Raw genomic sequence first — 24,530 nt, forward strand, 5'->3', positions numbered from 1 at the left:
CAATAACAACAATTATAAAGAGACTCACCACACAGGGTGATGAGATTTTCAACCACAACCCTGTAAGACCATCTAATAAGGTATTAGAGGTGGGGGGAATAAGTAGAAAGAGTCCCCACAATTTACAAAATCCCAGACCCATGAAGTCTCTATAAGATTCAGAAAGTAAGTGACATAGAGAATATTCTCTGTTCTTCACAACAGTCCTTTGACTTACATTAGATAGGGGCCACTCCTGTCACTCCCAGAGACCCAGAGAATGAGCTAACTTGTCTGAGTAGGAGGGCTGGAATTCAAACCCAGCTCTGCTGATAGTCTTTCTGCACCACAACTCACTGCCTCAAACGACAATGGATGAATCTAAGTGCATGTGAAGCTCTGTGGGGTTTTTAAAAAATCCTTTTAAGCTCTTACAGTCCTGGGGTTGATCTAACTTCTACAGTGTCTGGAACTGCAGAGCCACAATGACACTAGAATATGTTTTTATGGTGAAGATGCTCTGCATCTTCAAAATTAGCAAAGAAAGAGGAGTAAACTAGGAAACCTTGTTCTGTCCCTGACTCTGGTTACTTGCTAACTATGTGACCTTGGGCAAGTCAAAGGGCTGCGGTCTCCCCTAAAATTGGTTAATAAATTTGCTGTGGATATAATAAATAAACACCATTTCTACTTCACAGGATTATTGTAAACATCAGATTAACAAAAAACAAGTTAATTAACAAACTACCAAGGTTAACTAAAATTCTTCTATTCCCATTAGAGGAAGTAAAAACAGGAGTACATTCTTGGAGCTGGAAGAGATCTTAAAGATCATCTTTCTTTCTCATCATTTTAAAGATGAAGACTACAGGAGGGAGAGACCTGGTCGAATTTCCTGCCTGGCAAAGGAAATCCTCTGCATAGCATTCCAGTCATCACCCTCTCTACTCAACACCTTCAAGGACAGGAGACTCACTAACAGAGGCAGTCCAGTTCATTATCAGATAGCCTGCGCTGCTTCCCTAGATTCCTGATCTCACTGGTATAGGCAGTGTCTTCATTGATGGTAGAAGTGCTAGGAATGATTAGTAATGCAGTGGTAGTAATGGTGGTAATGGTAGTAAATAGTGATAGTAGTGATGATAGTGGAGGTAGTGTGAGAGCAATAGTAGTAGTGGCAGTAGTAACAGTAGTAATATAATAACTAGCTTCATATAGTTTTAAGGTTTGCATAGTGCTATACAAATATTTCATTTTATTCCCTAACAACTCCAAAAGGCAGATGCTAATAATATATTCATTTGAGGATACTGAAGCAGACAAAGGCTAAGTGACTTATCTAGAGTCACAAAGCCTCCAAGTTTTTCAGGCTAGATTTGAACTAGAAAGCAACTCCTAGATTTTTAAGTTTTGGCTTGAAGTCCCACCTATGTAGTTTACTGTATCAACTTGGATAAGTCACAACCTCTCTGGGCCTCAGTTTTCTCAGCTGTACAATGAGATATTGAATTACAAGACCTCTGAAGTCTCTTCCAATTCAAAATCTATGATCTGCTTCTCTATAACTTCCATATACAAAGTTTAGTTTGGCCTTTCTAGAGTCAAAGAAAACAAATCTAATTCCACTTTCACCTGACAGTAGCCTTTAACTATATGAAGACCATCCCCCCATCTCTATCACCTCATCCCTACCCCTAGTACTAGTCTACTCTTCCATAGGTCAAACATCCTTCATCCTCATTTCTTTCAACTGTTACTCTCCCTGATCACCTACTTCTGGCACATACCAGTTTATCAATGTTCTTCCTAAAATGTGGTCTCTAGACCTGAACAGCCTCCTTCAGATGCAATCTCACCAGGAGAAAGCACAGCAACACTTTCATTCCCCCTTTCTGGATTCTCTGCCTTTCTCTTTTACTTCAGCTGATTATGGAGTTAACTTTTTGAACTGCTATGTCACACTGAGACTGTTTAGTCTAGCCCCATCAGCTAACTCTTCTTTCAATGAGTAGAACCTTTTTTTTTTAACCCCAGTAAAGGTTTTAGCCTACATGAGATGGGAAGTTGTCTAAACTGTTTGAATGATAAGAAGCATCTGGAATCAATGTTTCAGAGTGGAGGGGAGCCTTCCAGCCTTTGGTGGGGATATTCTCTTTCTAAAAAAAATGTTTTCACTCACTGAAAAAAACAACTTGAAGCTAGTAAGCTGGCTCTGTATCATTTGATCAGTGTTCTGAGATGTACCTACCTCTTATCTCACTAATGTAGGTTAAAAATGCCCCCAAATATACTCACCTGATAATGGATGACATGTTGAACATCTGGAATATCCAAGCCCCGAGCAGCCACATCTGTTGATAGGAGAATACCACTGTAGGGGGAAGGATGATATTCAGTACCAATGAAAAGGAAAAATCCCTCATAATGAGAACTACCAGTCCCTGATTGGGCTAATCTACAGAGAAAGAACTATTAAGGTAAGTTCAGGAGGCCTATCAGTGTAATTTGATATCTGAGGAAGCACCATGATATGAAAAGGAAAGAATATTGTTCTGAAGAGTTATAACTATAACTACATATATATATATATATATATATATATATATATATATATATATATATATATATATATAATAAAACCATCTACACATACAAATACACACACACACACACACACACACACACACACACACACACACACAACCTGGGGTAAATTCTGTGACCTTTAATCTCTTATAGGTCTCATTTCCTTATCTGCAAAATGAAGAAGTTGAGGCAGATGGTACCTAAAATTTTTTAGCATTCTAGGCCATTTCTTAGGAACTAAGGGCTGACTTCCTTAGGTTTCTCCTGTCCTTTCTCATTCCTCATCTTGCCCACAATTTGAACTTTGCTACTGCTGAGGAATCTGAAGGGCATCTTCACTATTACAAACACATTCTAGTGCCCATGTGGCTCAATGCAATTCCAGGGGCCACAAAAATGATACCAGGCCCAGGTCTGTAAGAGCTCAGTAAGACTGAAAAGCATTTGATCATCATACAGCAAGACTGCAGGGACTGAAAGACTACCCAAATGGGCAGATGAGGGGGATCAGGGGCAGGAAGATAACACCTCCAAGGGATACCTCCCAACCACTCCCAGACCAATGCGCTTCAACTCCCTCCCTCAAGCTCTCCTGGTTCACTCCAGCAGTGGCTTACTTGTCTCGTTCAGCAAATCGCTCCAGGTTTTTTAATCGCTGCTTCTGGTGCATGTTCGCATGTAAAGGTAGGGGATCTCGGTCCAGAATGGAGAGGAGGGCAGTGAGTCGTTTGATACAGTCGATGCTATTGGCAAAGACCATGGTTCTCCCTGGGTACTGAAGCAGAAAGTAATAGAGGTAGAAGTCCTTGTCTTCTTTGTCACAGTGGATTTTGGTCTCAGTCAGGGTTTCCACAGTGGCCTCCTTCCTCGTTAAGTCCAGCACCTTGGGTTTCCCCCTCATCCCAACCTTCTGCATGAGCATGTCCAGCTTGCCTGTCTTGTCGATCTTCTTGGCATTTTTCTTTTGAAACACTCTGGCAGGTGCCTGGTGGACCAAAGTCAACGTGGCAGAAAATACAAACGTCTGTCTTTGTGGATTGTACTGGCTGTCATTCAGCATCTCCAGTAACTGTGAGAGTTCTACAAAGTGGCCCCTTTCGACCATCCTGTCTGCCTCATCAATCACAAGGCACCTGTCCAAGCAAAGCAGGTTTGTTAGTCAGGACCTCCAAGGCCTGGAAGGTTGACACCTCACACAGTCTGCCTCCACAATGCTCTGACCTCTGCCCTGGATGCTCCAAATCACAGCCTGAGGATCTCAGAGGTCACCTAGGCAAGAAGCTCCTCTGTCATACCCCCTAAGGGTTATAAAGGACATCCCACATAGCAAAAGGGGAGTTATGCATTACAGATCCAAACTCTTGATTTCAATCTGCAGGGAAAAAGAGCTCTCTATCTCTTCAAGAAGCCTATCCCATTGTGGGGGCAGCTTCAACTATTAGAAAGTTTCTCTTTATGGGCAGAGTACTGGGCCTGAAGTCAGAAAGACTGATCCTGAGTTCAAATCCAGCCTCAGACACTCACTAGATGTGTGACTCTAGGCAAGTCACTTAGCCGTGTTTGCTTCAGTTTCATCTGTGAAATGAGCTAGAGAAGGAAATGGCAAATCACTCAAGTCTCTTTGCCAAGAAAACTCCAAATGAGGTCATGAAAAGTTAGACACAACTGAAACAACCTAACAACAACAAACCTTATATCTACCTGAAACTGGCCTCTTTGAAGCCAGGTGTTACTCAGTCTGGAGACAGACAGACTTGAGTTGAAATCTAGCCACAAATACTTCAAAAGATACCTGGCTGGGTACCATCACCCCATTCCAATTTTTCTCTAATCTAAATATCCTTATTTCCATCAACCAGTTTTCAAACTGCACTGCCTCCAGGCTTCCTTATTCTGGACACTCCACCATTCAGAACTTAACTTATTATATTCCAAATACAGTCTGCCCAGAGTAGGGCATAAGCATTTTTGGCTGTATTATATTACTAACTCATGATGAGTTTGCAGACCACTAGGACCCCCAGGTCTTTTTCAAATGAATTTAGTTACTCTCTCTCCTATACTATATTCCTAGAATTGACTCTTTGAACCAATTTATTTTTTAAACTTGAAATTCTGAGGGTAGCAGTCATTGTACACACTGATGTCAGGGGAGCTTCAGTGAAGCCCTCTGGGACAAAAATGAGGCCTGCCATCCAGGCCATGTTACTAAATTGCTGGGGAAAAACCAGGGTAACTGGATAACCAGGTCACCTAATTAGGAACAGGATGGATAGAGGGGAGGAAGGCAAGAGTTTACAAAGGCTCTTTTTACCTGAGTTGTTTGAGATTTGAGAGGTGATGCTGCTGCTCTTTAATTAACTCCCACAGACGTCCAGGTGTAGCAATCACAATTTCTGGTCGCCGAGTCAACATCCTTTGCTGTTTCTGAGGAGCCATCCCACCAACCAAGAGAGCAGTTTTGATGCCTACAACACAAGCATAATATAATAGGATTTCTTTTTTCATAGGATAATCAGCAAGAGAGGGGCAGTAAGTTATCCTCAAAGCCAGTGACCCATACTAACTGAGTAACCCTGGGCAGGGCACTCCCAGAGTCCTAGAAAACTATAAGATATTTAAATTCCTGAATAAGTACCAACCTGCCTTGATAGAGGGAATCTCCTCACTTAAGGGTTACTTCTGCCAATAAAAATCATAAATTCAGTCCCCTTTCCTAATTATCCTTATTGAGCTGGACATCCACTACACACCAAAAAGATGCAATGCTCCAAGTCCACAAAAAGCTCAGCAATACCCTGTGACTCTGCTTAAAAGGATTCTCACCAGGCTAAAGATTTTGAGAATGTGTCAATATTTTAAGAATGGTAGGAAAAGAGAGACAGAAGAGTCTGTCCCTGGTCACAGTGAAACCATTTTCAAGTCAGGAAACTCAAGAAGGCTGCATGGAAAAGATGACATAAGGGCTAGACAGAAAAGGATCACTGAATTTCAGCATTAGGAGTGATCTATTTTAGTGGTCACACAAAGAACTCCCTCTACAACTGACCCTGCAAGTGGTTGGTCATCTAACCTTTGCTTTTAGGCTTTCACTGACAGGGAACCTACTACTTCATAAGATGGTCGGTGACACTTTTGGATGGTTGGTGACACTCTCATTTTTAGAAAGCTTTTCCTGACATCAAACATGACTAAGCCCCCCCCCTTTTTTTTTTACAAATTTTTTCCTTTGGAAGCTAAAGCATCCATTTGCATAATTGAGAGGGTGTCAAGCCTCCAGAGATGAAATTCAATCTCAGATGCTTAATGACTGTGTGATCTTGAGCAAGTCATTTAACCTATATGCCTTAGTTTCCCCAACTGTAAAATAAAAATAATAACAGCACCTATAGTGAAGAGTTGCTGTGAGGATCAACTGAAGTAATTGTAAAAGTACTTAACAAAGGGGCAGCTAGGTGGTGCAATGAATAGAGAAATAGTTTGGGGTCAGAAGAACCTGAGTTCAAATGAGATCTCAAATACTTACTAGTTGTGTGACCTTGAGCAAGTCACTTCACCTGGAATGCCTGCCCACTCATGCCCCCAAAAGTGCTTAGCATGCTATATACATGTTCCCTGCCTTCCCCCTAAAAACGCATCTAATCTCTTTCCCACTTGATAGCTTTCCCAAATATTTAAAAACAGTTGGTGTATCCCCCCGAGCCTTCTCTTCCCCAAACTAAATAGGTCCCTCAAACAATTTTTGTATGATAGTGATTTTAGGCATTCCAATATTCTGGGTACCCTCCTCTGAAACTGGCCATGTTGCTGCCAAGAAAGTCTAATTAGTATAAGATTTGCCAAAGATCACATTAGTTTTCTTGGCAGTCATATCACACCCTGAGTGAATTTCATGAAAACCAAAATATTTTATTGAGTTACAAAAATAATAACAAAGTTCATTTGAAAGAGTAAAAGATCAGGAAATTCAAAAAAAAACCAGGAAAAAAGATGTAAAGAAAGTAGATAAATTTTATATAATATATATATTAAAGGAGATTATAATTGAAGTGTTAAAAAGAATAATTTTGATTATTTTAAGTTAAAATTTTCTTATATAAATGAAACTTATGTAACCTATATAATATGTATATAGCACTATGCTAAAGAAGAGAAGGAATGTAGAAAATTGGAGAAAACTTTCAGATAATCTCTCAGACAGGATGTAATTGGGTTGGAATGATGCTGTGGTGGAAGAAATGATGAGCCAATTGATTAAAAAAATGGAAAGATTTAGATCTGTGAAGGAAGATGCTATCTTCTTCAGAGAAAGTGATGGCAGGTGAAAATAAGCATAATACAGTCTTCCATATATATGTATATGTTTATAGATATCCATGCATATGTACACATATACACACACACACACACTTATCTATGCTTAACTGTAGCCTTCTTTAGGGTGGAAGGAGGAAGGGGGAAAAAAGTAAAAACTGCATAGCAGAGAACAAAAAAAAAAATCAACAAGGAAGCAAAGCCATAATATGTATTTTCTTGAAATGGAAATTTATAGTTTTATATTGAATCCTCTCTTATGATCTGATGTATACATGGCAATGTTATTTTTTTTCCTTTCCACGTTTCTTTTCTTTCTCAATTCTCACTTTTTCTCAAAGTGCTGAGAGTATTTACGTTTTTAAAAAATTATAAAAAAAAGAATTCATGCAAATCTCCAGATATTTTTCAAATGAACTGTTATCTAGTCACATGTTCCCATTTCCAGTTTGTCAAGTTGTTTTTGAATCCTAGCTCTGTCAATCCCAGTTACTGATCCTCCTTCCTAGCTCTGTGTCATCTATATGTTTTATGAGAATGCTACCTTTGCCTTTATCCAATTAATTGCTATAAATGGTAAACAGTATGTACCCAGATCTTTAGGGTCCTCCTCTGGAGATTGCCTTCCTATCAAATAGAGAACCACCAGTGATTGTCACTTGAATCTAGGCATTCAGATGGTTCAGAATCCAGTTCATTCACTATCTCTTATCTACCACACATCTCTCAGTTGGCAAGGGGGATGTGGGGCGGGGGAGTAAGATTCTTCAGGTTATTTGACTGGGAGAGAAGGCCATGGGCCATGAGCAAACGTAGAAGGGCATGAAAATATAAGGCCTGTTCAAAGAAAACTAAAAGTACAGATTGACAGGAATGTTGGGTGCCTATAAAAGTAAAATTTTTAGTAGAATCAGTAGGTCATCAATTGAAATTTTACTTATAGATAAGAAAATGGATATCCAAAGAGATATAAATTGGTCAAGATAACACAGATAATAAGTGACAAAGGAGAGACCAGCAGAAAATTCCAACTCTCCCCTCTTCCAGAACATCTTTCATAACATTATTCAATTTAGTATCTACCCAGTGCCTCATAAGTAAAAATACTATGCTATATCCTAAGAAAGACCCAGAGTTCAAGTAAGACATAATTTCCTCTCTCATGAGGGGCTTCAGCACACACAAAGTTGATGTCTGTACACAATGTTACAGGATGAGTATAATGGAGAGGTACAAAACACAGAGAGAGGTAAGGTCCAAGGGTTGGTACCAACCAAGGGGATTAAAGGTAGCTTCCAGGAATTTAAGTTAGTCAATTAATCAATGAATAAGCATTTATTGAGTGTCTCCCATAGGTAAGGCACTAGAGATACAAATACAATGACTGGACCAATCCCTACCAGTAAGGAACTTGCATTCCAACATTCTAACTAAGGTCAGAGGCAAAAGATACAGATTTAGAAGGAATAAATGAAGCTGTAGAAGTGAATGAAAGTGCTGAGAGTATAGCTAACATTTATTAGTAATAGTTAATACTGAGACATCATTTTATACCTATTAGTTTGGCTAAAATGACTGAAGGGGAAAGTGACAAATGTTGGAAGAGATATGGAAAAATTGGGACACTAATTCACTGTTGGTGAAACTGTGAACTGATCCAATCATGTTGGAAAGCAATCTGGAATTATGCCCAAAGAGTCATTACAATGCCTATATCCTTTGGCCAAGCAATACCATTACTAGGTCTGTCTCCCAAGATGATTACAGAAAGAGGGGGGGAAAAACCTCTATCTTCTAAAATATTTATAACAGCTCTTTCTGTGATGGCAAAGAACTGGAAACTGTGGGGATGCCCATCAAATGAGGAATGACTGAATAAGTGATAGATGATTGTGACAGAATACTATTAAGCTAAAAGTAAAGAGCTTGATGATCTTAGGACACGTGGGTAAACTTGCACAAAATAAAGAAAAGCAAAATGAATAGAACCAAGACAATGTTAGTAACAGCAATACTGTTTTCAGGAATTCTATGAGCAACTAAGTCAATCTGACCTATTAAAAATATTCAAATTAACATAATAATCAAATTAATGACTTACGAAAGAAGACAGTATATGCATCCAAAGAACTGATAAACAAAAGTATAGAATGATTTTACACACACACACACACACACACACACACACACACACACACACCAAATAGTAACCATGGGGGGAAAGAAGAAAAGTCACATGATAACATTATTATTATTATTATTCTTATTATTATTATTATATTTAAAAGGACTAGCAAGTAGTACATAATAGATTTACTCTATTATATGCAATCTTTTTTTTCTATTCTATGTTATAGAATTGCTTGTTTTATTTCTTAAGCTCAATAAAATATTTTAAAAATAAGAATATTAGCTAACATTAATAGAACTATTTAGGAACTGAAAGCACTTTTTAAAGAATGGAGGACCAGGAACAGAAATCAAAGAATACTCACTTTAAGGGATACTGGGATGTGAACAAGAAACAAAATGGGGAAAGGAGGGGGAGAAAAAAGAGAAAACAAGAAAAAGGAGAAAAGAGGAAAAAGAGGGCAGGGAGGAGAAAGGAAAAGAGAAAGGGAAGACAGAAAGGGAGAAGACAAAGAGAAGGGAGGAAGGAGAGGAAAAGGGGAAGAAGAGAGAGAGGAAAAGGGAAAAAAGGGGAGAGAGAGGGGTGGGGTAAGAAGGGAAACAGGGAGAAAAATGATGGGAAGAATCAAAAAAAAGGGAGGAAGAAAACAAGAAAAGGAAGAAAAGGATAGAGGGAGGGAGGAAGAGAGACAGAGAAGGCTAATGCTATTTAACCAATTTTATTTACCACCATTTCTCCAAAAACAGAGTCTCCTCTTGGATTCATTATGAGGCAAACTATGTCCCCCACACTTAATATGCCAATTTCCAAATGCCTCCACTGAACAAGAAGTGTGAGGTCTTCCTGGATCAGAGTGGCCAGGAAGTCTAGGAGCTGCTAAATACCATGAAGTCCGACGGCAGAGCCCCTAACACTGACATGGGGCTTGATCCAATAAGATCCCCAAAGCAACCCAAGGACTGTCCACTTGGTGGATGTGTAGGATTCTAGGAAGTAGAAAGGGAAGAGACAACTGTCCCTCTCTTCACACCCACACAATGCATACAAGTGGCAAGAATCTAAGAGCCACATGTGTCAAGAGAAAAATAAAAACTCACCGGGAAATGAATTGTTTAATATTTTTTTTCATGTCTTTCAGGAGACTGTCTTGAGAAGAGGATAGAATGGTGAAAAAGTCTCCATTGGTTCATCCATCTAGTTTTCCTGACATGCAGGTCTGAACATGGGACTCCCCCACTGGATCAATTCCAGTGGTTCCCTAGCATCTTTAGGATAAGATATAAATTCAATTAATATATTTTTAAAGCCCTACACAAACTGGTACCAAACAAGATCTAGTTTTGGTGGACATTTCCCATTCTGCAATCCAGTCAACCTGGCCCTCTCTGTGTTCTACACACAATACACTCTGCTTCGACCTCCAAGCCTTTGTCCTCTCGCCATCCCTCTACCTCATAGAAAACCTTGACATAAGATGCAGCTCAAATCCCGTCATCAACATGAAGCCTTTCTTCATCCCCTCATCTGCTAAAGCTCTCCCTCCCAAATTACTACTGCATTTAACCACTTTGTATATATTTTTATTTAATTAAATTTATATGTATGGTGAATATAATTTCGTATGTACTTATCTCCTCATACATGAAAATGTAAACTGACAATGTAAACTGATTGTTTCGTTTTGTTGTACTTGGATCTCCAGCACCTAGGATGGTGCTTTTAAATCTTTTAATAAATAAGAGTACCAGGCCTGGAATCAGGAAGACCTCAATTCAAATCCAGTCTCAGATATTTACTAACTATGGAACTCAGAGTAAGTTATTTCTCCTTGCCAGCCTCAGTTTCCTGAATCTATAAAATGTATTCTGCCTATAGTATCTGTAAAATGGGGATAATCCCATCACCTTCTTTCCAGGGTTGCTAATGGATCAAATGAAGTAATAACTTTATAACACTCATAATAGGACCTGGTCCACAGTAGGCACTCTAAATGTTAATTACCACCCTGGTCACCTAAGGCCATCTGGTGCAACCTCTTGATTTTACAGATGGAGAAACTGAGGCTTAGTGAGGTTAACTAGTTTGCCCAATATCACATAGCTAGTAAGCATGAAAACTAAACAATTCTGTGATTGAGTTTATTCTGTAGTTCTATTCTGTATTTTATATATCAACCCAAGTCTCTTTTCGTCTCTAAGTGAAGATGCTCACAAGTTCAAAAGTTCAGCCTACTTCTCTCAAACTAGATGCAGTTCAGCTTTCCTACTGGTAATTTTTAATTAAAGAAAAATTCTGGGGGTGGAGCCAAGATGGAATATTATAGCCAAGTTCCAGAACTTCCAAGAGAAAATATCACAAGCAGCCAGAAGGACACAATTCAAATATCATGGAACTGCAATCAGGATCACACAGGACTTAGCAGCAACTACATTAAGGGCTCGTAGGGCTTGGAATATAATATTTGAAGGCAAAGGAGCTTGGAATGCAACCGAGAATCAACTACCTAGCAAAACTGAACATCCTCTTCCAGGGGAAAAGATGGACTTTCAAGGAAAAAGGAGAATTTCAAATGTTTCTGTTAAAATGACCAGAGCTGAACAGAAAGTTTGACCTTCAAATACAGGACTCAAGTGAAGCATAGAGAGTAGATGAGAAGGGTAAATTATGAGGGACTTAATGATGATGAACTGCATGTATTGCTGCATGGAAAGATGATACTGATAATACTCATATGAACCTTCTCATTTAATAAAGCAGATAGAAGGAACTTTTATAGATGAAGCACAGGAGAGAGAGAGAGAGCTGAATTTGAAGATATATTGTAAAAATGGAGTCAATGAGTGAAACGGAAATGTACTGGGAATAAGAGAAAGGAGAGGTGGATAGGCTAAAATATTTCATATAAAAGATATTCATGTAGCCTTTGCAATGATATGGAAGGGGGGGAAGGCAAGGGGGAATGAGGGAACCTTCATTCTCATCAGAAATGGCTCAGAGAGGACACAGCATACATACTCAATAGGGTATAGACATCTAGAGAAAAAGGAGAGAAGGGGGACAGGGGAAGGGGGGGGATGTGAGTGATAGAGAAGAGGATAGATCATGGGAGAGGATAGTCAGATATAACACATTTTCTTTTTTTACTTTTTGCATGGTGCTGGGATTAGGTGGTCTGTCCAGGACCATGGGGCCAGGTAGTTGTTGGGTCTTTGGGGTGGGATGTGGGCTTGGGGCCCCCTGGCCCCAGGGCTGGTGCTCTGTCTGCTTTGCTACTCAGCTGCCCCACAGTACATTTTTGAAGGACAGAGTGAAAGGAGAAAGAAAATATAATAGATGGTAGTGAGGAGGAATGGATGGAAGTTAAAATCAGCAACAGCAACTGTGGAAAAAATATGGAAGTAACTTCTATGAAGGACTTATGATAAAGAATGTGATCCACCCAAGACAGAGCTGATGGTATCAGTACACAGTGAAACACATCTTTTTCTCTTTCTTCTACTTTATTTCTCATGAGATTTTATATTTTTATGGGGGAGGGAGTATTACGTTTACTCTTAAACAAGAATATTTTAGTAATGTGCAAATAAAAAAAGAAAAACAAAGTAAAAAAAGAAAAAAGAAAAATTCTGAGCTGAGTTTAGAGTTCCCTAATTCAAAGGGATCTAAACACCACCTGCAAATCCCCTTATGTCAAAGAAACTTGTTATCTCTCATAATTTCATGTCCTAAGAAATTCCATGGCATTTGTATGTTATCCTTGAGAACATACAAGCTGACCTATTCCATCTTTGCTTAGCCTTGACCAATTAAAGATGATCTTATCTCACTCCCAGGAGTCAGTGACTCTCCTATTCTTGGTCAGCTATCAATAGCCTCAGGATATAGCTGGGTCCCATAAATCCATAAAGCAGAGTGTGGTGGTCTTGGTTCCACATGTGTGTAGGTCATTTTCCTTGGTATAATCAATCATAATTCATCACTCCCATGATGCCACCAACCTTTACTATTTACTCACCTGCTCTGTTTTGTTCTTAAAAGAAGTTGCATCTCTAATTCTTGGTCTTAGGCTCACTGAGGCCATCAAAAGACCCATTTTATTAGCAGATCCTCACTCTACTTATAAACTGCTCTCTTGCTCAGATAAACATAAGAAATGGAATTTGAATCTAAGATCTTTGACCCCAATCAGTTCTTTCTACTGGACCATCTCATTCCAAAGAAGACCGTAACACCAGGGAGGTGATGCCATGACAGGCACATAAATTAGATTTGAGTGAGGGGGTGCTGTGCTAAGTCACCAGTTTCACTTTTTCCACCAGAGATATCAGGATCCAGTGGCCAGATATGAATCAGGATGATTGGAGATGGCCCTGGGTGTCACATCCTGTTTAAATAAATTAAATTAGGTGTTAAATCAAGCTGAGACGGCACAAAAGTAGGAACTTCAATTTGAAGATCAGGAGCCCTTACTAGATGTGTTGTTTTCTCTCCACTGGCTCCTTGTTTTCTTCTCTGTATATTGAGAATAATTTCCCTGACTACTTTATTTATTTTATTTTATTTTATTTTTTTAGGTTTTTGCAAGGCAAATAGAGTTAAGTGGCTTGCCCAAGGCCATACAGCTAGGTAATTATTAAGCGTCTGAGACCGGATTTGAACCCAGGTACTCCTGACTCCAGAGCCAGTGCTTTATCCACTGCGCCACCTAGCCGCCCCCCCCCCGACTACTTTATAAGGCTGTTGTGAGAACTTAATACATATATACATACATCCTTACATGTAAGTACACATGTAGGTATGTATGTATATGGCTTTATTATCAGTAATTTTTTAAAAAATCTAATTATTGTAGCTGGAAAAATCATACCTCTTATGACTTAACTATTGTAACCTTCAGATTAAGGCAACAACTAAATGTCAACATGTTCCTCTTTAAAATATAAAACTTTTAAAATTAGCTAATTTACCATGAAGTCAGTGATGACCAGGTAGGGGGCCCAGGTAACCATAACACAAGGCCACATGGGGAAAGTTATAAGAGAAGTTTACCTGTAAACTTGGCTACAGCATCAATATGGTGTTTGACTTGGACAGCCAGCTCCCGAGTGGGTGTCAGAACAAGTCCAAGCAAAGGGTTACTTGAATTTCTGTGACCAGCAGGCTTTTCATCATCCAACTCCAGTTTTATGACATCCAACTCCTTTTCATCACCTGGATCATGAGATGGGTCTTCATCCTCCTCTTCTTTCCCTTCCATCAGCAGATGGTTTGGCAATTCATTCCTGTCATCAGAAGAATCATCTGCTTCCCCCAATGACTCCCCATCCTCAGAATGACTTCTGGCTGACTCCTGGCTGTTCTGTCTATGTTCCTCCTGCCAGCGCAACACTGAGTGAATCATTGGGATGGCAAAGGCAAGGGTCTTCCCGCTTCCTTGGAAGGAAGAATTGAGAAAAATACAAAACAGTTCAGGACTGGGATTTTTTTTTTTGTTTGCTTTGAGCCACAGATGGCCCTAGAGACAAGTTGAGAAGTCATGATGTGGAGTGGATAACTAGCCCCCAGACCCCCAAAACCTAGATTCAAATTGGACCTATACTGGCTATGTGACCCAGAATAAGATAATTCATCCTCTCAATGCCTTCAGACAATCTGTTTTATTATCAGTTACTGTTTTCTCAGTGGGAAATATCTAAACCTAAAAAAAATAACCAGGCTGGTCCAAAAAATAAAGAATTATTACTACATTTCTGTAATGTTTTATAATTTACAAAACATTGAAGTAACGGGGCAGCTAGGTGGCGTAGTGGATAAAGCACTGGCCTTGGAGTCAGGAGTACCTGGGTTCAAATCCGGGCTCAGACACTTAATAATTGCTTAGCTGTGTGGCCTTGGGCAAGCCACTTAACCCCATTTGCCTTGCAAAAAAAAAAAAGACCTAAAAAAAAACATTTAAGTAAGGAGTCTAAACAATACTCTTTCCATGTGAAATATCCAGGGATAGGTATGTGATAGGATAGACAGATGCTGGAAGAACCAAGTTCAAATATGGTCTTGGATCCTACTAGCTGTGTGCATGACCTTGGATCCCTTAACTTGTCTGCCTCAGTTCCCTCACTTGACCTTCATTCCAAAGAAGACCATAACACCAGGGAGGTGATGCCATGACAGGCACATAAATTAGATTTGAGTGAGGGGGTGCTGTGCTAAGTCACCAGTTTCACTTTTTCCACCAGAGATATCAGGATCCAGTGGCCAGATATGAATCAGGATGATTGGAGATGGCCCTGGGTGTGAGGCAATCAGGGTGAAGTGACTTGCCCAAGGTCACACAGCTAGTAAGAATCAAGCATCTTAGACTTGATTCTAACTCTTTCTCCTGACTCCAAGGTCAGTGCTCTATCCACTGTACCACCTAGCTGCCCTATCTCATCTGTAAGATGAAGATAACAGGATTATTGTGAGGATCAAATGAGATAAACCTAAAAATGCTATATAAATATGGTATTATTATTATTAATAATAACACCATGTTTGTGTTATCATTATTATTGTCAATAATAATGATCATGATGCGACTCTGCTTTTCAGGGTTTTGTAATTTACAAAAGGTGATTCAATTCAACAAACATTAAGTACTTACTCTATACAAAGGAACAGTATAATTTAAAGGAACTGCTAGTGTTCTCTGTAGACTCTTTCCTCAGAAGATCATATTAGTGTCATCCTTACAGATGAAGAAACAGAGACACGGACGGACACACACACACACACACACACACACACACACACACACACATACACACACACAGAGCCTGTGCTAGAAAGTTAACAGAGCCTAAGCTCAAACCCTGGTCATCTGACTCAAGTCCAGGAATCAATCTGGCCCCCTCGTTGTGTCTCTATTATTGCATCCTTAGGTTCACAACAATAATGGGACAAGATTAAAAGGGGAGTGGTAAGTGAGGAGAGGTATGATGCAGAGAAATATTGATATTAACATACTGATATAAGGAATTCCATGTACTAAGAGAGAACTCCTATAATGATATTATTATCTTCCTGAGTTCCAGCCTGGCCTCAGACACTTCTTAGCTGTGTGACCCTGAACAAGTCACTACACCCTCGCTTGCTGCAGTTTCCTCATCTGTAAAACGAGCCAAAGAAGAAAATGGCAAACCACCCCAGTATTCTTGCGTAATAACAGATGGAGTCACAAAGAGTCAGACAACTGAAAAACAACTGAACAACAATTTCGGAGATAGAGGACATTGGCAACTGTCAAACTCAGAGAAGGGTCCATGTAAAAGTAGAACTAGGGCTGAATTTTCAAAGAAGAAGGATATTCTAAGAGGCGAGATGAGGGAGGAGTTTACTCTAGCCACGCAGGATGGCCAATACAGAGGCAGAGATGGGAGATGAAGTCACCTTGTATAAGGAACAGTAAGAATAACAATTTGGCCAGACCAAGGGAATAGTAAAAAATAAAGCAAAAAAGATAGACTGAGGGCAGGTTATAAAAGGCATTAAATATAGAGCAGAGAAGCTTATATTTATTCTAGAGGTAATATAGAACCCCTAGAGCTAACTGAGGAAGTAAGTAACATGGTCAGAGTCTCACTTTAAAAAAAAAATAACTTGAATAGCTATGTGGAAAATGGATTGAAATGAGGAGAGCCATGGGGCAGAGAGACCAATTAGGAAGCTATTAAACTATAGTTAGGTCCCAATTAGTGAGAATAATAAAACCAAGAAGAGATTGCATTCTTTCAATTCCCCTTGCATATATTTCAAAAGCACTGCAACCAATTCCCAAATTTTACATAATTATAACTTTAAATCTGATTGCAAACAACCACTTTAGGAGACTTTTTTTTGTTCTAATCAGGACCTAGCTATATGAAAAGGTGATGGAGACCAGAATTAAAGTGAAGGAGTCAGATGTCAGATATTGAAAAGGTGAGTTTGACTCTGATTACTAGTAAAATTTTAGAATATATTATTAAGAGGATATTTTACAAGCACTTAGAAAGGGAAGAGGTAATCACTAAGAGAGAACGTAGCTTCATCAAGAATAAGTTATGTCAAACAAAAATCATTTCCTTTTTTCCTTAGGATTACTAGACTAGAAAATCAAAATAATACCATACATAATATTGTTCAGGTGTTTGGTCATGACCATCTCTGTGACCCCATTTGAGGTTTTCTTGGCAAAGATACTGAAATGGTTTGCCATTTCCTTCTCCAGCTCATTTTACAGATGAGGGAATCAAGGTCAACAGGATTAAGTAATCTGTTCAGGGTTTCACAGATAGTAAGATAAAGATTCAGAAAAAAAGAGTCATCCTGACTCCAGGCCCGAACTTTATCTACTCTACCACCTAGCAATCTTCTGTCATATATAATAATACCTAATTCATATTTCAGCAAACCCTTTGACAAAATCTCAGACAAGGAGGAATGTGGGCTAGATAATCATAAGATGGAATCACAGCTAGTTTAAAAATTAGATCCAAAAGTGGAATAGGCTTTCTCAGGAAGGAAGGTCTTCAAACAAAGGTTGGTTGTCTAGGGACACTTTTTACGGGGGGGGGGGGGGGGGGGGGGGGCGGGGAATTAGGGATGAGAGTCGTGGAAGTATCTATTTCAGTAAAAGATGGACTAGACAGTTCTTCCCACTGTATATACTTCTTTAAAAAATAAAAGACCAAAAAGTACCCTAAGTGATCCCAGAATCTAACTCCTTCATTTTACAACTAAAGTTCAAAGTGAAATCATGACTTGAGCAAATGCATAATTATTAAGTACAAAGATATGATTAAAAATTCAGATCTTTTGGTTACTTAAGTCACTCAATACCTTCAAACTACAATACAACCTCCTGCTTCTGGTAGATGTAGTCTTGTGAAATCTGTCAAGGCTGAAGTGGTCCAATACTGCAACCTTTTACTTAACTATTTTACCTGTCTTTGACTATTATCCCCTTGCCAACAACTTAAAAGTCTCATTTTCCTCATTTCTGAAGGTCTAAATCCAATTTTAATATATTTGTCATTGGTCACAAAGGGGTAGTTATGTCAAAGACAATATGTTTTTCTTCCTGTCTTTTTTTTTTTAAACCAGCGATCCCTGACACGGGATCATAAGATTGTAGAACTGGAAGGGACCTTTAATTAAGCCACTGATAAAAATGTTGAACACACAAAAATCCCTGGGTTCCTCTATTAGAGACCTCCTGGCATGTTGACATTGAGTCATTAATGACTATTCTAAGCTCAATCATTCAACTGGTTCTGTATCTATCTAGAAGCATTATTACACTATCAAAAGCTTGCAAAACAAGTAGGTGGAAAGACATATGAACTGATGCAAAGTGATATTAAGAAGAACCAGGAAACTATTATACATAGAAACAACAATATTGCTTGATGAAGAACTCTGAATGAGTTCTACTCTCAACTACTCTCAACAATACAATGATTTAAAACAATCCCAAAGGTCTAATAATGAAGATACTTTTCAGAGAAAACTGATATTATTTGAATATAGACAGAAGCAATTTTTCACTGTCATTCTTTTTCTTTTATTTCAATCTTCTTGTATAAAATGACTAATATATTAGGAAATGTTTTTACATGATTGCACATGTGTAACCTACATCTGATTGCTTGCCATCTCAGAGAGGAGGCAGGATAGGGAGAGAAGAGGGATAGAACATAGTATTCAAAACTTTAAAAAATGTTAAAAATTGTTTAAACATGTAATTGGGGGGAAAACAACAAGAAGTGGGAAAGAAGGCAAAGTAAGATTTTTTTTTAGATTTTTGCAAGGCAAATGGGGTTAAGTGGCTTGCCCAAAGCCACACAGCTAGGTAATTAAGTGTCTGAGGCTGGATTTGAACTCAGGTACTCCTGACTCCAGGGTCAGTGCTCTATCTACTGCGCCACCTAGCCACCCCAAAGTAAAATATTTTTAAAAGCTATGGATTGAATTTTATATATTAAAAAGAAAAACACTGGCTCTGGCCCTGCCCGCAGCCGCTGCCCCTCTCCTGAGTGCCCTGCAGAATGGAGCTGGCTTATCAGGAGCCAAAGGAAATAAAGTTGGACACAATAATGCACAATGGTGTGCAGTTAAGAAATTTCTTAAGCTAGCATCAAACCAAGATATGCCAGTGTTTCTTATTGATCCTTTGGTTCTGGAAGTGATTAATAGAGATTTTGAACAGGTTAAAAACTCTTCTTTTGGAAGCATCTCAGAATGCAAGTACTTCTGGGCTAAAAAAGACTTCACTACATTTGTACTAATGGACCACCTATTGAAAAATGAGGAAAACTGGTTTCAAATAGCTGAGAGAATGGGATTCCAGTGCCTAAAGATTCAGAGCAAAGATCCCTGCCTAGATGGAATAGATTACCTCTCTGAAACTGAAATCCCCCTGCACTATATCCTCAAATTAACAACTCATGCCATCCACCTGATAATTTTCTATGAAAGAAGTGGCAACTACCTCTGGCATGGACAGTTACGACTTAAAGGACACTCAGACAGAAAGTCTGTGCCTTTTCTGAAGTTACAGTATGGTCATTATCCAGGAGCATTTGACAGGCCAGAATTACTACAAGTTTCTATTGGTGGACTAGATGCAGAGATTCCAAAGGACCTTAACCACTTTCTAGAGGAAGTGCCACACTCTAGGTTTGTTGAATGTAGGTTCAAAGAAGCTTGCACTTTCAGTTTAGTAATACTCAGAAAGTACAACTTTTAAAATTAAAATAGGTTTCTATTTTTAATATTAAATAAAATTATAGAGATTTACGAAAAAACAGAAAATAAAACTCAGCAGAATGGTTGATTCACAAATATTCTTTTTTGGATATTTTGTTTTTATGAGAAAGTATGGCTTAACTTTGAGAATGTAATTCTTTCTAAATGGATAGTTTGATGTTTTTGAGGACCTATTTTGGACAGTGGGATGAAGTTAATTATTTTTATTTAACTCCTCAAAACCACTTATTCTTCTCTATGTACTTCTCACATTTTTGAGGCAGAATTTTAGGATACAAAATCTAGAAAGAACCTTAAGAAGTCAATTAGCACAACTTCTTGTTTCTAGGTAGGACTGCCCATTAATTGTACATGTGTAATATAGTCTTATCTTTTTTAAAGTGTCAAAGGACGAAGATTTCCCTTGGATCATGCAATATTTATAAAGAAAGTGTCACAGGAGTTGAGAATTATTTTTGTAATTTTTGTAATACTCTTTAAAGATAAAGTATGAGGATGATGTTTAAAACAAGAAAAGAAAAGCAAATTAAAGATCCACAGTTTCATATACAATCCTTTTTTTCTGTTCTACTACATGAACAGAAATGCTTATTTTATTTAATGTTTAAGTTCAGAGCAAATGTAGATTTTTTTTATATAAAGACAAAAAATGAGGAGAGATAAATGAATGATATTCTTCAATAAAGGACATCAAGGTGGTGCAATAAGATAGAGGGCTGGGCCTAGAGTAAGAAAGATTCACCTTCTTAAGTTCAGATCTGGCCTCAGATATTTATTAGCTGTGTGACCCTGGCCAAGTCATTAATCCTGTTTGCCTTAGCTTCCCCATCTAAAAGATGAGCTAGAGAAAGAAATGGCAAACCATTCCAATATCTTTGCCAAGAAAACTCTAAATGGGATCACAAAAAGTCAGATAGATATAAAATGACTGAGCAAAAACAACTCCAAAAAAGATTTATCCACTGGACATTTCCATCTTTCCCCAGCCTGACAGGTTAAAAAAAAAATTCTAATGATGTAGGGGAAAAACAGCTAGCTAAAATCTAGGTAAATTATATCTAGAGCATTCTCCTCAGCTACCAATTTAGTAAACTGTTCAATAAAATTTATTAAGATTGATCTGGGGCCCCATTTGCCTTGCAAAAACTAAACAAAAAAGATTGATTTGGCACATCTGATGAAATTACTGCTTCCCTTTCTAGATGTTTTACCTATCATGTATTTAAATAATTCATTCTAGAATTTCACCAGAAATTGAAATCAAGCTCATGAGTCTATAGTTTACAGATTCCGTTCTCTTCCCTTTGTTAAAAATTGATAAAACACTTGTCCTATACATATAATGACTGAACATCAGAGATCCAACCTTATGATACCTTTTTGCTTATACCACAATCTATCATGTATCATCTAAAAATCCAGAATTCAAACCCAGGTTTTCTGAGTCAAATCCCAGATTCTCCTTTTCTGCCTAAGAATAAGAGAAGAGAGGTGGCTAGGTGGCACAGTGGATAGAGCACTGGCCTTGGAGTCAGGAGTACCTGAGTTCAAATCTGGCCTCAGACACTTAATAATTACCTAGCTGTGTGGCCTTGGGCAAGCCACTTAACCCCATTGCCTTGCAAAATCAAAAAAAAAAAAAGAAAAAAAAAGAATAAGGGAAGAGTTCACCTGTTTCTGCAGCACCAAGTATATCCAGATTATCTCGGATGGCAGGGACCAAGGCCAGAGCTTGAATAGGAGTCGGAGCACTAAAGCCCAGAGAGCTCAATGCCCGAAGGACTGGCTCAGGAACAAAAAGGTCTTTCCAGGCTGAAACATCAGCTTTCTGATCATCCAACTTGGTTGTCCAAGTCTTTATTTTAGGGGGAACTTTTGAAGGAGCAGCCTGAGGAGATGGTTGTATTTTTTTTCCTGTCTTTTTTTTCTTCTTTTTCTGAATGGTTTTGAGAGGGCTTATGGTTTCTATAGCCCAACCTTTTTGGGAACCATCTTTGTGGTCAGTGTCAGGTGCATATTTGAGTTCAACTTCCTGGGAAATTAAGTCTTCATCTGCAAATGAGGAGTTTTCTTTCTCTTTCTTAACAGTTATCTCTGTACCCTGGTCTCTGCTCTTTTTTCTCTTCTTTTTGGGCTGGGAAGTTGTTCCTTCTTCTACCTCCCCCTCAGACACTACAACAGCAGACTTTCTCTTTTTGGGTTTTTCTTTTGATGAAAGTTTTGAGGCACCTACCAATTCGTAATCATGAAGCTCTTCAAAACACACCAGGTCCTCAAGCTGCCCATCAGCAAACACATGTGGGTCAATCGTCACAGGTTTCCATGCTCCTACAACTTTTATTCCTTTTTTCCTAAATCTAGCAGAGGGCAGAAAACGGCTTCCTTTCTTAAATTTTGTGATTCCTTTTAAAAAAAAAAAAGAACAGAGGCAAACTGTTAGGTTAGAGCAAATAATGCATTTTTTTTCCCTTTCTAAAACTGGCTCAAGCATGAGGAAATTGTTTTTATTACTTAATTTATGAAACAAAACAAGCATAATAGAATATAGTAATTTAAAATTTAGAAGAATAGAATTCTAGTAGAATTAAAAAAATGATAGCACATGAAACTTCAAATCCATTAAGTACAACTTGCTATTCTTTTAAAATATATAATAGTTATTATGTAAATTTTTTTCTTCACCCCCTCCATGCTAGAGATAAGTATCACTAAATATAATTATGTATCTGTGTGTGTATAAAATCATTCTATGCACACTTCTATTTATCAGTTCTTTCTCTGAAAGCAGATAGCATCTTCCTTCATATGAACTTTGTAGTTAATTTGAGTATTTATAATAGTCAAAATTACTTATTCAATCAAAGTTGTTCTTAAAACAATATTTCTGTTCAACAAGAAACAATTGAGTTGGGGGTGGGGGGAGGAATTGGGGACAGACAGGAAACCAAGGTTATGCTTGACACTTCCCCTGTAGCACTATTGACACCACAGTCTCTTCTCTTTGTTCACAGGGTTTAGAATAGGGATATTTAAAACCATCTTATTCGACTCCCTTCTTTCATGGATGAAAAAATTTAGACCTTAAAGAGATGAAATGACTTGCCCAAGATCACAGGAGATTAAGCTGAAGAGTCAAAATTATTAACTCAGATTCTCTGACTCTGCTCCTACATCTTATCATTCCTTTCATCTCCTTTGCTGGTTTTTCATTATCCTACTACCCCATCTACTAATTCATTCTTGTTTTCTTTCTTTTTCCCTCTACATTCTCTCCCTTGGTCATATTAGCTGTCCTTAAAGTTTCAACTACTATCTCTATACAGTTAAAACCCAAACCTTACATCTGTTTTTTAAGGTTTTTGCAAGGCAGTGGGGTTAAGTGACTTGCCCACCTGATATCTGTTCTAATAATAATTATAAAAATATAAAAATAATTACCTGTCCAAATAATAACAATAGCTAACATTTTCTTGTTTAGTTGTTTCAGTTATATCAGATGCTTTGTTTTGAAGTTTTGGGGTTTGCCACTTCCTTCTCCAGTTCATTTTTTTTAGTTTTTTGCAAGGCAAATGGGGTTAAGTGGCTTGCCCAAGGCCACACAGCTAGGTAATTATTAAGTGTCTGAGGCCACATTTGAACCCAGGTACTCCTGACTCCAGGGCCCATGCTCTATCCACTGTGCCACCTAGCCACCCTACAGTTCATTTTAAAGATGAAGAAACTGAGGCAAACAGATTTCAATGACTTGCAAAGAGTCACACAGCTTGTGAGTGTCTGAGGCCAGATTTTAACACAGATGGTCTATCCCCTAGGCCACCAGCTGCCTCAAAAGACTGTCTCAAGCTCCAATTCAACTGTCTAAAGCAGAGTTGTCCAATCTTACTTTTAAAAGATTTTAATGAAACAACAGACAAGATATTTTGATTTGCCATTTTAGTGAGAGCTCTGTGGTAGCTTGGCTTCATTTACTATAAAGCATTTAGTAAATTCACAGGGGACTGCATAAAATCCTATTGCAGGTCACATACACATTTTGAACAGACCTGGTCTAGAGGATAACACTTCACTAAGACCTTAGATTCAACATGTCCTAAACTAAAATACTTTCTTTCCCTAAATTTGTTCCCCCTTTTCACTCTATTCTTTCAGTGACTCCTCTTTAAGGTGTAAATCCTTCTTTCTCGTTGTTCTCATCAATCACAAGTCCTCTGTCAACTCTACCTGCATAAGCTCAGTCATCAGTATTGTCTGACTACAACCATTCTAGTGCATTCCTGAGATTATTCCAAAGGCTTTTTGAGAGGCCTCAACAGCTCCACTTTCCTCCAACTCACCCTCTCTACATAAATGTGGAACTAATTTTGTGTCTTCTATGCTCAAAAACCTTCAACAGCTCCCCACCAAATATAAAATAAAACCCAAACTCTAAGATCATAGATTTAGAGGTAGAAGGGGCCTTTTCATTTTATATATATGAGGAAACTGAGACTCAATTAACTTGCCCAAGAAGTAACAGAGAATATCTGAACCAAGACTCTCAGTTTCAAATTCTGGTACTCACCACTGCCCACCCAATAGCCAACTCCGCCTTCCTTACTCATGATACCTTAACTTTGCATTGTAGATCTTCTAAAATCTTTTTTTATATGAATATTTTATTTGTTTTCCAATTATATACAATAGTAGTTTCTACCTATCACTTTTTGTAAGGTTATGAATTTTACAATTTTTC

The 24,530-nt window shown here is 38.3% G+C and overlaps 1 protein-coding gene and 1 pseudogene across 1 annotated transcript in view; one reads left to right on the top strand and one right to left on the bottom strand.

Annotated features, from left to right (window-relative positions):
• DDX24 (DEAD-box helicase 24) overlaps positions 1 to 24,530 on the bottom strand; it is a 42,336-nt gene that overhangs the window by 9,631 nt on the left and 8,175 nt on the right. Inside the window, exons 2-6 of the mRNA XM_074235477.1 lie at positions 21,470 to 22,201; positions 14,060 to 14,443; positions 4,880 to 5,033; positions 3,183 to 3,698; positions 2,275 to 2,350 (exon numbers count right to left, since the gene is read on the bottom strand). Of these exons, the coding sequence (XP_074091578.1) occupies positions 2,275 to 2,350; positions 3,183 to 3,698; positions 4,880 to 5,033; positions 14,060 to 14,443; positions 21,470 to 22,201 (1,862 nt within the window). The remainder of the gene's footprint in view (positions 1 to 2,274; positions 2,351 to 3,182; positions 3,699 to 4,879; positions 5,034 to 14,059; positions 14,444 to 21,469; positions 22,202 to 24,530) is intronic.
• Positions 16,401 to 19,778, top strand: LOC141520496 (ribitol-5-phosphate transferase FKTN pseudogene; annotated as a pseudogene).

This window comes from Macrotis lagotis, chromosome 4 (assembly GCF_037893015.1).
Source record: "Macrotis lagotis isolate mMagLag1 chromosome 4, bilby.v1.9.chrom.fasta, whole genome shotgun sequence".
Lineage (NCBI taxonomy): Eukaryota > Metazoa > Chordata > Mammalia > Peramelemorphia > Peramelidae > Macrotis > Macrotis lagotis.